Raw genomic sequence first — 14,045 nt, 5'->3', positions numbered from 1 at the left:
TAGGAAGTATATTTCTGCTGCAGCTAATCTGCTCCAAACAAACCAGGAGAAACTTATGGGTCTTCCACCCTTTACGGCACCTTAATTTTTATATCTGATAACATGCTTACTGTTCTTTACCCTTCAATGATCTGATTTTCTGATAACTTCTATGTTTAATTAGTTTTAACTGACAGCAAACATAGTTAACCAATAATTTTGTCACGGCTGGTCCAAGGGAATGGATTCAATCAGATAGTTGGTTGTACTGTCAGTTCAGAATCCAAACACATAAAATAGAGCACACAAACTTTCATTAGATTTTACTAATCTATTTACTATAAAGAATCAGGCCTATGAAACCAGAGTTGATTACCGCAAAAATCAGTCCCTCAAACCCAAACTAGGCCACCTAATACATGATCAGATAATTACCCTTACAATTTGATTTATCCTAGGTAACTCAGTTGCATATGTAAACATCAGTTACACTTCTCTTTCGAGTAAAGTTTTTACACTACTACAAAAATGGGATAAGGAACCATTGCTTGGGCACCGCATAAGTCATTTATTAGGTTTCTTAGATAAAGAAACCAATTATCTTAGAAGTGTGGTTTCTTAGGAAAAATGTAAGAAACCTCGCACCTGAAATATATGGTCTCTTAGATAATATTATATTTAAAAAATAATCAAAGAAACCGGAGATTTTTCAAAACTAGTTTCTTACTCATATTTTTGTGCCTTATTTTATTTTTTGTCTTTTCCTTGTGGAAATTGTGTAGACGTTTATGCCCTCCCTTCTTTTCCTTTCTTTCCTTCCATTTTGCTCTTTTGGCTCTGCAATTCATTTATTTCCTCCTTCGACCTGGTTTTCTCTTTCTCCCTCCTCTTTCTACAATCAGATCCATTTTCTCTCTCCTCCAAGCAACTTCTACTTCGGACGAGTTTCGTAACAAATCTATTGAAGGTACTATTACACATCTAATTTCGGGAAATTCATCATTATTTACTTCTTTTTTTGGCTTTTTGGCTCTTTGGATAGATGTTCTCACTCTCCGCCGTACTTGTTTTAGGTAAGTGTCGCTCCTCCTTCGTCTTCCTTCTTGCCCTTTTTTCTATTTGAATTACTTTATTCTCTCTTTAGTCTCTCGAATTACACGAATTGTTTATGAATTATTGGATTATTTTTCCTTGTGATTTTGTGTTCTAATTTCTAGGGTTTTAATTTGTGGAAGTTTTTTTTTGTATTCTGGTGTGGCTACTGCCTTAATTTTTTTGATATGTTGTTCATTATTAAAATTCATGCTTGTTGCTGCGTAAAATTAAATTTGAGTCATGCTAGGTCAGTTTAGGGTTGAATTAGATTCGTGTCATGCTACCTGGTTTTGCTCAATTTTTCTGTTCTCTAATATGCTGTTAAGCTAGTTCTGGTCTGCTTAATATTTGTTGCGGTTGATCTGCTTTTTGTTGTTGATTTTTGTTTTGTTGCTACAGAAATTCTGCTGTTGTTGTTGCTATAATTCTGCTGCTGCTGTTGCGCTGAAATTCTGTTGTTGTTGTATAATTTTCCATGTTTGTGTCAGTTAAACAATACCAGAAAGTGTCCTCAACCTAAACTGGTCATTTAGGGATTGAACTGATTTAGTAAAAGTGACCTCTCAAACTAGAAACAACAGTATTAATGCATCTGATGCTTCTACTTCCAATCTAGTTTCTGGAGGTGACCCTTTTGCTGCCTTTTCAATGAGCAAACCAGGTGCTTCTCCAGCAACATCTTCGGCTATAGTTCCTGTATCTTTTTCACCTCCAGCATCCTCTATGACGACTTCATCAACAATCGTTGCGGTAGCCTCTGCAACTCAGCCTTCATTAAGATCAAATTCTCTTCGATTCATTACAGAGCACCTCTGTGAAGCAACTTGTGGGTGGTCAACCACAAGCTTTCAATCCATCTGTCTTTATCTCAAGTCCGTTTCTCTGGTGTTTCACCTACTCAGTCTACATTAGAACATCTCATCCACCATGGCCAAAGATGATTGCTCCTGGTATTCAGAGATAATTTTCAAAAATGCACCCTCTCACATCTTCTATATATGAGGAGAAAATGTGATAGGGACCACCAATGAGCATAATAATATTCTTAGGTGCACCTAATAATTTTCAAAATAAGAACGCTCGATTAAGAATACAGGACACTTAATATATGGTCTATTATATTGAGATTAACATAAAAAGTACTCCCTCCGTCCCTTAATACTCGCACCGGTTTGACCGGTGCGAAGTTTAAGACACTTGAATTGGCTTATTAATTTAATAGGTGGTAGTTGATAGTTGAATTTTTTTGATATAGTTAGTGAAAAATGTGTAAGGGGGTAATGGGGGTGTGAATTTTAAATGAGTTTTTTTAGGGAGTGAGTTAGTAGGTAAGTGTGAGAAATAATATAATTTTGGTAAAAAAAAATTCATTTATAGAAGCGGTGCAAGTATTAAGGACGACCCATAAAAAAAAGCGGTACGAGTATTAAGGGAAGAAGGGAGTAGTTATACAATTTTTTTTATTTTTTTTTTCTTGTTGTTATAATGGCAGAGCGATTTCCGTCAATATTGCACAAAGATAAGTTAATTCCCAAAACACGTTACTTTTCTTGTTAATTCCCACCATACCGTCCACGTCAGCAAGGGAGAGAGAAAAATAATTTTTTTTTTCCGGTTCAACACTAAACCGCTATCTGAGATAGCGGTTTGGTTTAGAACTAAACCGCTATCTCAGAATGCGGTTTATACTACTTAACCGCATTCTGAGATAGCGGTTTAGTTCAAAACCAAACCGCTATCTCAGATAGCGGTTCATAATGCCCCCTGCATCCAAGCTTGCAGTTTCCAGTGTTCAGCCAGAAAATGGGCTGAGATCTTCTGCCAAATAGTCCAACTCCAACAACCTGTAAACAAATCCAAGATCTCCAACAACGTCTATAATCCAACTCCAACGTCTATAATCCAACTCCAACAACCTCCACAAATCATACCAACCAACCAAACCATAACACTTATGCAACAAAATAGAAGAGTGCAAACAAAAAATTTCCAAAAGTTCAATCGTTCCAATAATGACACATGAGTTTCTAAAAGTTTTAAAAGTTCCAATACTAGCAAAAGAACAAAAGATTACACAAAATTTCTAATGTAGCTCAAATCTAAGTTCTACGTTATTTCTTTGAATGCTCGGACGATGAAAATGAGGACTCATCCTCCTCGGCAATTGGCTCGGGACGTTGACTAGGAGAGCAACCCTTTTGTCGCCGGTAAGTGAGAAGCTGCAAAGGAGGAGATGAAATAACTTGTGATGCTGGCGGAGATGCAGGAGGAGTAAGAGGTGGAGGGCGTGGAGAAGGTGGTGGTGGAGGGCGTGGAGAAGTAAGTGCTGGAGGGCGTAGAGGAGGAGTAAGTGGTGGAGGGCGTGCACGTGGTGGTCGAAAACCACGCCCTCGAGAACACATGTGAGGTGGAGGTGTCGGGTGTACACTGAGACGAGGCTAAATCATATTGTTGGAGGGTAGACCTGGTTATTGGACAGGGTAGTCCAATGGATATAGGGTTAGGGTCAAGTTAATAGGGCTTTTATTGGGCAGGGCTCTTATTGGACAGGGCCTTTATTGGACAGGGTCATTATAGGGTCAAACTTATACTACAATTATTTTGAAAATTAAAATAGTAATGATACAAAAAATTACGTGTATAGCTTCGTATTTACTTGTACTTGCACATGGCTCTTTTGTTTTTCATTTTTCATTCCTCGTTTATTGACCCGCCCACTAATGACCCGCTATTGACCCACGACCCGCTTTTAACCCGCCCATTATCGACCCGCTAAAAATGACCCTTTCAATACCCGACCCTCTTTTGACCCGCACCGACCCTGACCCGCCCCGCCCGATTACCAGGTCTATTGGAGGATATGTTCTTGCCCCACTCTTGATAAGGTCTCAATGCAAGAGGAACTCAAATTGCGTAACGTATCAAGAGTGAGAGGAAGGGCCAAACTGGGAGGTAACTCTAACGCAGAATCCACAGCTCGAGTGCATCTTGAGGCAAGATCAGCCAATGCATGTGACTACAAAAAAGAATGTGAAACAATAATTAGAATTCAACATTAGTTATGAATATAAACATTATACATGAAAATGGAACAAGGATTAATTTACCAAAAAAATATCAGAGGAAGACGGCTGATAATGAGTGGTGGGGGGTGATCGTGTAACAGGAGTAATGAGGAGTCTCGTGATGCTACAATACCAATCCATATACTCCTTCATCCTCTCACGATGACCGGCAAAAGGAGTGCCTTGAACAATCCGACTCTCACGATCACGCCACTCCTCCACATATTTGCGATGCATCTCTTCAAACTTCTTGTTTTTATGCCGTCGATCCACATTATGAAGATCAACACTCGTGTCACACGCAACGGGAACTGACTGTTCCAATCCAAACTGACGCATCACTCGATTTGGGTAGTGGTACTCAACAATGTCAAAGCAAATCAACGCTACAACTGAGCGCCATATATCTCTATCACATCTACAAATCTCGGGTAGTAAACCAAGTACCGTCTCTGAATATGGCTGCCAAGTCATCTACAATAAGTAAAAAGTGAGTATTTAGGCAATTTTAGGTGAAATTAAGCAATTTTAGGCTATTTTGGACAATTCTAGGTGAATTTAAGCCTTTTTAAACTACATTATGTGATTTTAAGCTATTATAGACTATGTTAGGTGAACTTAAGCGTGTTTAGGTGTATTTAGGCTATATTTGGTGGATTTAGGCTAATTAAGGTGAATTGAAGCTATTTAAGGCGATTTTAGGCCATTTTAGGCAATCTTGAAACAAAAGAAGCATTTGAGTAATTAGTAAGGTGAGATATTAAATACCTGTGTCTCCTTTTGATGGTCAAGTGCATCCCTAAAGAAAGAGAGTCCACTAGCTGTATGGCCACATGAAAAGTGAACCCTAAGCCAACTAACAAAACAAGTAAAGTAAAGTGTTAACAAATTACTTGATTTATCGAAGTAGTAATGAGTAGTTAAACAAATTAGTTACCTGCATGCTAAGGGGTCCACTCCACGCTGATGCTGAGTACCAAGAATAGATGGATCGTCGACCTCAATAGGATGCTCTGGGTCAGGAGGTGGAGCATCGCGAACTCTCGAAATCCTCGGACGACCAATGTGAATATGCTCCCATGACCATAACTGCAGAAGTATAAGTGGACCACCAATGTCACGGGATCGTCTACGAGCGGCTCGACACATCTGTCGATACAAATAAGCAAGGGTCGCACTCCCCCAGCTGTATGTCCCAGCTCTACGCAAGTCGCGAATCAATGGCAAGTAGACGAGCTGCACGGCATCACCGCTCTTATCAGCAAACAAAATGGACCCCATAAGTGCAAGAATATATGCTCGGCTAAACCTCTCATAAACAATATCAGCAGCGTCATCAGGGGGGCCCTGACTGAAGTGTCGCCTCAACCAAGTCATCCTCAATGATGAACCCTGGAGAACAGGTTTTCCATCATCACCAGGCTCTGGTCGTATCCCTAACAACTCCTTGACTAAAGTTGACCACACCCCAGTACCATCCCCTGTGACAAGAGCCCCATGAACTCTGAGCCCCAACAAAACAGCGACATCCTGCAGAGTAATAGTAGCCTCACCAACAGCCAAATGAAAAGTGTGCGTCTCCTGTCTCCATCTCTCAATCAATGCTGTGATCAAAGACCTATCTAAGGCTAATCCACCACCAACCAATCTATGTACACCATAGAACCCTGCTAATCTAACAAACTCCAAGACTCAATCATGTATCACCCACTCTCCTAAACCAAGCACGTGCTCCCAACACGTCAAAAGCCTGTCCATACCCCCTCCCCAAACATCCTCACTCCTATGCTCCGCCTGCAACGTCAAAACCGAAGTATCACGTGGGCCGGGATGGATCGTCGGCTCCATGAGACCTGAAAAAGAAGTTTATTAGAAATCGTAAAATCACACGTCAAAAGAAATATATGCACAAAAATTAAACTTAGAATCACACATCAAGAGAAACATAAACTGAGTTTATTACCCCGATGATCCAACACCACCCCTAGCTGCACAAGTTTTCTTATTATGCCCTTGACGTCGACAAATGCTACATGATTTTACATTGACACTGCGTCGAGCACTCGAATCCATCTCATTAGCGTATCGAGACGACTTTGGGCGTCCCACACCACGGCGTTTACTAGCATCAGCAACTATTCTCACCCCAGTATAATGAGGCCAATAGGGAACATCAGGAAGTGGATGAAAGCTCTTCAAGTATGTTTGCCTATACTCGACAGTGGTAAAGAAAGGATCAACGAAAGCAGCATAAGATAAGCTGCGAGAACGACAAACCGCAAGCACATGGGAGCATGGCAACTTGTAGATTTTTAATTTCTCACAAGTGCAAGTTTTGGCTACAAGGTTAACAGTGTGTACGTTACCACCTTTACCTGAAGCCCTGCCTCCTCGTCCAGTTGTAACCTCAAATAGCCCCATCTCATGATCAAAGGCTTGGACCTCGTGAGCACCAGATTTTGCCATGTTCATTTCAATTGTTGTTGTGGCCTTCTCAACGAAATCGTGGCCTTCTTCAATTCTCCTTTTACCCCAACCTCGTCTTGTAACAAAGTAGGAGTTCACTCGGTAAAACGTCATCCGAACAAGGGCGGTTATCGGCAAACAACGAGCACCTTTCATCACCCCATTAAAAGCTTCGGACATGTTTGTGGTTTTCACGCCATATCTAAAACCACCATCATGGTGGATCGACCACCGATGAGAAGAAATATCCATCAAGTACTTATGAGCTTCAACATTCAATTCACCAATTCTTCCCAAGTAGTAATCAAACTTCTTTCTTTGACGAGCATCTGCGGCTTTTCCGAAAAGGTTCTTCACATAAGCATTCTTGAACTGAGTGTTGACATTAGAGGCAAGGTGACGAGTACAAAATCGATGGTGGGCACGCGGCTCCTCCCACCCACTATTGACCTCATTCATTGTTTGCAAAATCCCTGCATGTCTATCAGAAATGACACATAAACCTTCCCTCTGAGTAACTAAATGCCGAATGCATTTCATGAACCATTTCCAACTCTCACCATTTTCACTTTCAACAATAGCAAAAGCAAGAGGGAACAATTGAGAATTCGCATCTGTACCCATGGCAATGAGTAACGTGCCCTTGTACTTACCATACAAATGAGTTCCATCTATGGTGATTAGGGGTCGACAGTGCTTAAAACCATCGATGGAAGGCTTGAATGCCCAAAACACTCTCAAAAAAATGTGAACAGAAGGATCTTCATTAGAAGCCAAGGTACACCATTCCACGACGGTTCCTGGATTAGATTCTTTCAATGCTTGCATGTACCTAGGCAACTCTTCGTAAGATTGCTCCCAATCACCAAAAATGCTTGCAATAGCCTTTTGTTTTGCTGACCAAGCTCTCTTGTAAGTGATGGTATACTTAAACTTGACTTTCACCGCTTGCACAATAACACGGATTTTCAAAGAAGGATCGGCACGAATAAGATCTTTTATCTCATTGCATACAAAATCAGAGGAGAGAAGAGGATGATCGATTGAGTTTATGTCACCCAAACAATTACTTGCATGGGGGCCATTATACCTCACAATTCTGAATGAAGCAAGACAAGGATCCTTGATTGCACGTAACCTCCATGAGCATTTGCATGAACTCTTTCTTTTACACTCAACTACGTATTTTGTGGGCTCACTCTCCAACACCTTAAATGAATGATTTTTAGCTATGGAATAACCTTTGACTATGTCTTTCAATTGCGCCAAAGAATCAAACTCTTGCCCAATAGCAAATTCACCATCGAAAGAGTGGTTGTTGGACCAAGTCCTCCAAGAATCAAGCAAAATCGGATCCAACTCTGCAACATTGTTGAAAATTTGAGATGGAGCGCTTTCTCTTATAGCTTTGTCATTAGCATCTTGTGTATCTTCATCTTCATCAACATCACTATCCACCCCAACCGCTTCATCTCCAAAAAAATCAACACATATTTGATCTAGAGAATCGAAAAGTATCATAGATGGATCACCATTTGTAGCTTCTACATGTGGTGTTTGAGTTGGAGAAGTGAGCTCTGAAATGTGTTCACTAGCATATTGTTCATCCGTAAGCATTCTTGTGAATGAACCCGTTAACCCACTTTGATTTGTCAAGGGCAAGTAGGGAAATGGACTCGCCCATGAATCCATTTCATGAAAGGATTCCAAGTGGGATTGAGTTTCGGGTTGCTTTGGAAGTTGCTCGATGAACAATTGCATTGTGGTTGATTGTGTTTGAGACATAGCAATCAACATTGCTTTTAAAGAATTGTCATCATCCAACGGAATGGCTTCATATGAACAGGACATCATTGGATACCTCATTAGTAGCTTCAACTCCACATATCTCGAGTCACATCTCATAAGATCATAAACCTTACTCAAAACCTCATCATAACTCATTTGACAATTGACAAACCCAAATTTTCGCTCTCCTCCTTTATATGTAACATCACCGCTACTTTGCAAAATTTCCCCTCCCCAATGACAATAAATAGGATAGTCTGGCAACTCCATATTCTAAACAAAAAATAATATGATTAATAATATGAATCCCTAATTTGGGTCATCATAATCTGATTTCAATTCAAATGAACTTGAGAAATTGAAGACTAAAATTCCAAATTGAAAAACTCAAGAGCTTAAAACGAATCAAAGATAGGACTTTTAAGAGTACTTTTAAGCGATAAACAATTCAAAAACATAAAAACCACAGGATAATCATTTTAACATAATATGATTCATAACATCGCTATCTCAGTTAGCGGTTAGAAATACATTAACAATAAAAAAAATTACAATTCATGGTAATCATGATCATAAACCCATCAAACAAACCTAAGCATGATATTCCTAATAACATCATCAAACAAACCTAAACATAGCAACAAATATTACTGAATTAATAATTAAATTCGAATATATTAATTCAAAAAAAAATATTAGGGTTTACCTGATGTAGAACTACCGACGGCCGGTGGTGGGTGAGAAAGAAGCTCGACGGCGTTGGTGGCTGATGAGGAACCTCGACGTCCGGTGGTGTTGAGGAAGAGGTCCGACGGTCGACCTAGGGCATAGGAGCAATCCTCGAAACGGAGGAGCGACGGAGAACGGTGAGAAAGATGATCACGAAGGGTGAGAATTCGTTGTGGGTGAGGAGGCTCGACGGCCTGAGGGAGGGCGAAGACGAAGGTCACCACCGGCGACCCGGGCGGTGGAGAGAGATCAGTGAGCGGGACGACGGAGAGAGAAACAGAGAGCGGGGTTTTTTTTTTTTTTTTGATTTTTTGAATTTGCTTACTGGGAGGTATGGGAGAGCAAGGGGTAAACCGCTATCTCAGATAGCGGTTCATTAAACATTAACCGCTATCTCAGATAGCGGTTAACCCCCATGAACCGCTATCTGAGATAGCGGTTTTGCTCTGCTTATTTAAAAAAAAAAGGCCGGTTCACTGTGCTGACGTGGACGGTATGGTGGGAATTAACAAGAAAAGTAACGTATTTTGGGAATTAACTTATCTTTGTGCAATATTGACGGAAATCGCTCATAATGGCAAAACAATAGTGGCCGGTCCTATCAAAAATAAGAAAAATACTGGCCGGTGGAAGGCATATTCTAGAATTTTCTGTCCAATACAAAATTATTAACCAATATTTCTATGTCATATACGGAGTACTCGGTAGTTTTCACATAAAAAATTAATTATAGAAAATGGACAGGCTGGCCAATGGGCAAGCTATCCCAAACATATCAACACATCATTATTCACAACCTGGAAACCGGCAACAACCGGTTACACTACCAACCCTCTCTCTCACTCAGCCTGGATTACTCTACTATAAAGTACGTGCTCCCATCTCTACGAAGAAGACACTCGAAGAAGAAAAAAAAGTGTGACTCAAAAAACATAAATTATTTATTTTCTCCAATAATTATTTATTTATTATTATTAGTTTGAGAAAATGCCTATCAGCAGGATCTCCGTGGGAACCCCGGAGGAAGTCCGGCACCCAAACACCTTAAAGGCGGGATTGGCGGAATTCATCTCCACCCTTATCTTTGTGTTTGCCGGACAAGGTTCAGGGATGGCTTTTGCCAAGCTTACCGCTGGAGCCGCTGCAACTCCAGCAGGCTTGGTGGCTGCCTCTATCGCCCATGGTTTTGCCCTTTTTGTTGCCGTGTCTGTCGGAGCTAACATCTCCGGTGGACATGTTAACCCTGCAGTCACTTTCGGTGCCTTCCTTGGTGGCAACATTTCTCTTCTTAACAGCCTTGTTTACTGGGTTGCTCAACTTGCTGGCTCCTCTGTTGCGTGCTTGTTGCTTAAGTTTGCCACTGGTGGCTTGGTATGTTACTAATTCTTCATTTTATTTCTCTTTTCTTTTACCTTTTTATTTTTCATGTTTTCACTTGCCTTAATCAACATTTTAGGACACTCTCCTCCTAATGGAAAACCGGCCAATAACCAACATAAAATTAATAATCCTAATTTTAATAAGGTATCTCCCCTAAAACTACTCCGTATAAAAAAAAGTAACATGTATAAACTATAGAAGTAACATACCTAAACTAAAAAAAGTACCTCCTCTAAAATTATAAAAAAAGTAACATGTCTAAACTATAGAAGTAACATACCTAAATTCGCAAGTATGAACTGGTCTCACCATCAGTTGATGATGAGGATAGTCTCATATAAGAATTTGAGCTCGTTTAATTACATCATGTTATTTGTAATTTATGTTTATGTTTATGGGAGCGGGGATATCTTATTTAATTTAGGGGTTATTTGTGTTACTGCTGCAATTAACATACTCACTCCGTTCCATAATGTCCCTCATTTTTCCGTTATGCGCGGTCTTCAATGCACTATTTTAACCGTTAATAGTTTTAATTTCGCATTAGTCAAAATTATAAAAAAAAAATGATATTTAGAAAACTTATATTGAAACGACAAGTTAATATTTTTACTCTTAATTATATTATTAATTACGATCAAAAATTTTAAACTTTGACCATATAAATAGTAAATATGAGGAACATTGTGGAACTGAGGGAGTAGATGGTAGAGTTTATGGATATGGAAAGAAATTTGTATACATAGAAATATGAGATTATATGCTGATTTGCTTAGCTAAGATCTGACAATATTAAATATGGGGTACTCCGTATTAATAGGGGAATGATTAATCTCATGGAATCAATGATGAATGGATCAAGTATCTACGTGTCATCTTGTTCTTAGCAAATTCTTCTTGTATTGCCTTTTCAGGAAATACGAATTATTTTTCTTTTTGTTTAAATAATACTATAAGTTTTTTTAAGTAAGAAATTGTCAGTTTGAATTTCTGCACTAAGATTTAATACTTGGTTATCTGCGAAAGCTTTCGGAATTTTTCATTTAAAAGAAGTTTTGCGGACCCCTTCTCTGTTTAAGCTTTTGGAAATTATTGAAACACTCTGTTTATTTTATTAATTGCAAAATTACATCAACTTTTACATCAATTAGAGTACTCGTATAATGCGCAACCGATTTGCTTCAATATGTATTTTACCGATATAAAATTACTTCCTACGTCCCTTAATACTCGCACCGTTTTGACTGAACACGCATGCCGATGCATAACTTTGACCATCAATATCTCTAACTATATATTATAAAAACTTATAAAAATATTAATATTTTGAAAATACATATTAAGATGAAACCAACAATATATTATACAATAACATTTGTTTTCATATACTATAAATAAAATAGGGTCAAAGTGAATTATGTAAATAGTGCAAAAAGTCAAAACGGTGCAAGCATTAAGGGACAGAGGGAGTATTATTTTGAACTTTCAGCGAAACAAACACTTTTTTCTTGTTTAAAATGTAGATTGATGAGTATTAAAGTTGAAATAATGAAAAGTTATAAATTTTGTGGTTCAAATTCAATTGATATTAAAGTAATTACTTTTTGAGAAAAACGTTATAATAAAAAGTTTAATTCCAACATGACACGTGGGTAGTCCTACTCATTTGTATCAACTCACTTTAATAAGTGGATGATATAGAGAAATCTAGAAAACAAAAACGGGGAGTAAAATTTTAGGCTTGTATTATTGGTGTCCTGTTAATTTTTACAGTCAAATTATATTAATTTGGCCAATCATTGGAGGAAATAGTAAGAAAAGCATTCATTGCCTCCACTTATTATATTTTACATTATCTGCATTATACCTTTCCTACCCTAATTCCTACCCCAATAATTGTTGTAGGCCTCAATAATGTAATGATCATTTATATAAACTAGCTTTTGAGCCCGTTTAAAGAACGGACGGTTGTATAGTGGTTATTTAGTCTATCTTTTTAAATTCTAATTTTATTGAGTTTGTGATTTTAAAAAGAATATATGATTTAAATAGAGGTAAATTTTGAAAGTTGAAAGAATACATAAATTAAATAGTGTATTAATATTCTAGAGTTAATCGGGAAGATGGAGTGGAAAATGTTGAATTAATAGATTGGTGAATTGGTGTTGTATGAGGAAGATAGAGCGAAAGAGGCGATTGGAGTTGTATAATATATCAAAAAACAAAGAAAAAATTAAATAAAATACCAAATTGATGGAGGAAATAATGGATGACACGTGTCATCTAATCAAATGTGTTGACACATGTCATCTAATCAAATGTGGTTTTCCTTTTAAAATACTAGGTATAGATTCATTACTCAATTACAACATATAATAGGATAGACAAATAAATGTAGCAAACTATAATCCCAACAAAAGCCATTTAATTAACTTGTTAGATGAACAATATGCATGTTAACATGTATAATTATGTTATGTAGGAAACATCTGCCTTCGCACTTGCCGAAGACGTGACCGTATGGAATGCCCTAGTCTTTGAGATAGTCATGACCTTCGGACTAGTGTACACCGTTTACGCCACCGCAGTCGACCCTAAGAAGGGTGACATTGGTACCATTGCTCCCTTAGCAATTGGTCTCATTGTTGCTGCCAACATCCTTGTCGGTGGTGCCTTCACTGGTGCATCAATGAACCCCGCCGTGTCCTTCGGCCCAGCCTTGATTAGCTGGAACTGGAGCTCCCACTGGGTTTACTGGGCTGGACCACTTATTGGTGGTGGACTAGCTGGTCTCTTCTACGAGTTTATCTTCATTGGTGGTCAAGAGGCTCCCGCTGCTGATTACCAGAGACTCTCCGCTTAAAAAATTTAACTTCATTTCATGTGAATTCAAATTTAAGCTTGGACGAACTTTGTTTTTAATCATCACTTGTATCATCTTAAGAGTTTGAATTTGTGGGGCTTTATTTTATTTTATCTGAAAATTCTTCAAATTATGGTGTTAATTATTTTATGTGGGCCTTTTATTTATCGTCACTATCATATGATCATGTTATCAGATCCGTTTTTTCATTTAAGTGGATTTAATGGATGCTGAGGTTTTTGGAGCCTACCCTCGTGGATGTTCTACTTTTTATTTATGTCTTATATTTTTAATGTTATATCCTATCATTTTCACATGTCGCCGGTTTTTTTAATATTTTTATCCCGGTTCTTTGTTACCCGTAATTAGCCCATCACAATTATTTTTGGGACAAAAACTTCATTATTGTTGTTTTTCCTTAGTATATTCTATCACTTCCACCAACTTTGGATTAGTTAATCATGGCTTTTCAAAATTTTAATTTGCTAATTGTCTTTTAAATAATTTTTTTTGAGGAAATTGTCCTTTCAATTTTTTTTAAAGAAACTATGAGAAACAAATTAAATGAATATTGGGGCAGTTGTACCAATCAAGAATGGAAAATTTTAATTGGTTGTAATATTGACTTATAGTGTAATAAATGTAATTGAATATGGTACTGGGGTTTTAAAAATTCTTGG

At 38.2% G+C, this 14,045-nt stretch overlaps 4 protein-coding genes across 4 annotated transcripts; 2 read left to right on the top strand and 2 right to left on the bottom strand.

Annotated features, from left to right (window-relative positions):
* The first annotated feature begins 810 nt into the window (after positions 1-810).
* Positions 811-2,706, top strand: LOC130461026 (uncharacterized). The gene is made up of 2 exons (XM_056828903.1): positions 811-1,052; positions 1,691-2,706. The coding sequence occupies exons 1-2, from the start codon at positions 1,022-1,024 to the stop codon at positions 1,984-1,986; spliced, it is 327 nt and encodes a 108-aa protein (XP_056684881.1). The 5' UTR covers positions 811-1,021; the 3' UTR covers positions 1,987-2,706.
* A 160-nt stretch (positions 2,707-2,866) lies between these two features.
* Positions 2,867-5,839, bottom strand: LOC130461432 (serine/threonine-protein phosphatase 7 long form homolog). The gene is made up of 7 exons (XM_056829532.1): positions 5,824-5,839; positions 5,077-5,767; positions 4,908-4,995; positions 4,182-4,613; positions 3,950-4,090; positions 3,223-3,512; positions 2,867-3,125 (listed from the first exon to the last, which is right to left on the bottom strand). Exons 1-7 carry the CDS (start codon positions 5,837-5,839, stop codon positions 2,867-2,869), a joined length of 1,917 nt encoding a protein of 638 aa, XP_056685510.1.
* Positions 5,840-6,312: 473 nt separating this feature from the next.
* Positions 6,313-8,663, bottom strand: LOC130461430 (uncharacterized). The gene is made up of 2 exons (XM_056829531.1): positions 6,417-8,663; positions 6,313-6,348 (listed from the first exon to the last, which is right to left on the bottom strand). The coding sequence occupies exons 1-2, from the start codon at positions 8,661-8,663 to the stop codon at positions 6,313-6,315; spliced, it is 2,283 nt and encodes a 760-aa protein (XP_056685509.1).
* Positions 8,664-10,007: 1,344 nt separating this feature from the next.
* LOC110799167 (aquaporin TIP1-2) lies at positions 10,008-13,614 on the top strand. Its single transcript, XM_056828902.1, has 2 exons — positions 10,008-10,493; positions 12,985-13,614. The coding sequence occupies exons 1-2, from the start codon at positions 10,110-10,112 to the stop codon at positions 13,363-13,365; spliced, it is 765 nt and encodes a 254-aa protein (XP_056684880.1). The 5' UTR covers positions 10,008-10,109; the 3' UTR covers positions 13,366-13,614.
* Positions 13,615-14,045: the final 431 nt, after the last annotated feature.

The sequence above is a fragment of the Spinacia oleracea genome, chromosome 5 (genome assembly GCF_020520425.1).
Source record: "Spinacia oleracea cultivar Varoflay chromosome 5, BTI_SOV_V1, whole genome shotgun sequence".
In the NCBI taxonomy this organism is placed as follows: domain Eukaryota; kingdom Viridiplantae; phylum Streptophyta; class Magnoliopsida; order Caryophyllales; family Amaranthaceae; genus Spinacia; species Spinacia oleracea.
Note: the sequence above shows the minus strand (reverse complement) of the source record. Positions and strands in the feature narration are given on the sequence as shown.

Bases quoted from the DNA above. Each gene is read 5' to 3' on its own strand.
- LOC130461026 (XM_056828903.1), top strand. From the start codon at position 1,022: ATGTTCTCACTCTCCGCCGTACTTGTTTTAG. The intron at 1,053-1,690 runs GTAAGTGTCGCT...CTTCCAATCTAG, and splicing joins CTCCGCCGTACTTGTTTTAG to TTTCTGGAGGTGACCCTTTT.
- LOC130461432 (XM_056829532.1), bottom strand. The intron at 4,996-5,076 runs GTAACTAATTTG...TTGTTTTGTTAG, and splicing joins GTGGACCCCTTAGCATGCAG to TTGGCTTAGGGTTCACTTTT. The intron at 3,513-3,949 runs GTGGGGCAAGAA...AATATGATTTAG, and splicing joins GCATTGAGACCTTATCAAGA to CCTCGTCTCAGTGTACACCC.
- LOC130461430 (XM_056829531.1), bottom strand. From the start codon at position 8,663: ATGGAGTTGCCAGACTATCCTATTTATTGTCATTGGGGAGGGGAAATT. The intron at 6,349-6,416 runs GTTTGTCGTTCT...TGTCGAGTATAG, and splicing joins CATGCTCCCATGTGCTTGCG to GCAAACATACTTGAAGAGCT.
- LOC110799167 (XM_056828902.1), top strand. From the start codon at position 10,110: ATGCCTATCAGCAGGATCTCCGTGGGAACCCCGGAGGAAGTCCGGCAC. The intron at 10,494-12,984 runs GTATGTTACTAA...TATGTTATGTAG, and splicing joins AGTTTGCCACTGGTGGCTTG to GAAACATCTGCCTTCGCACT.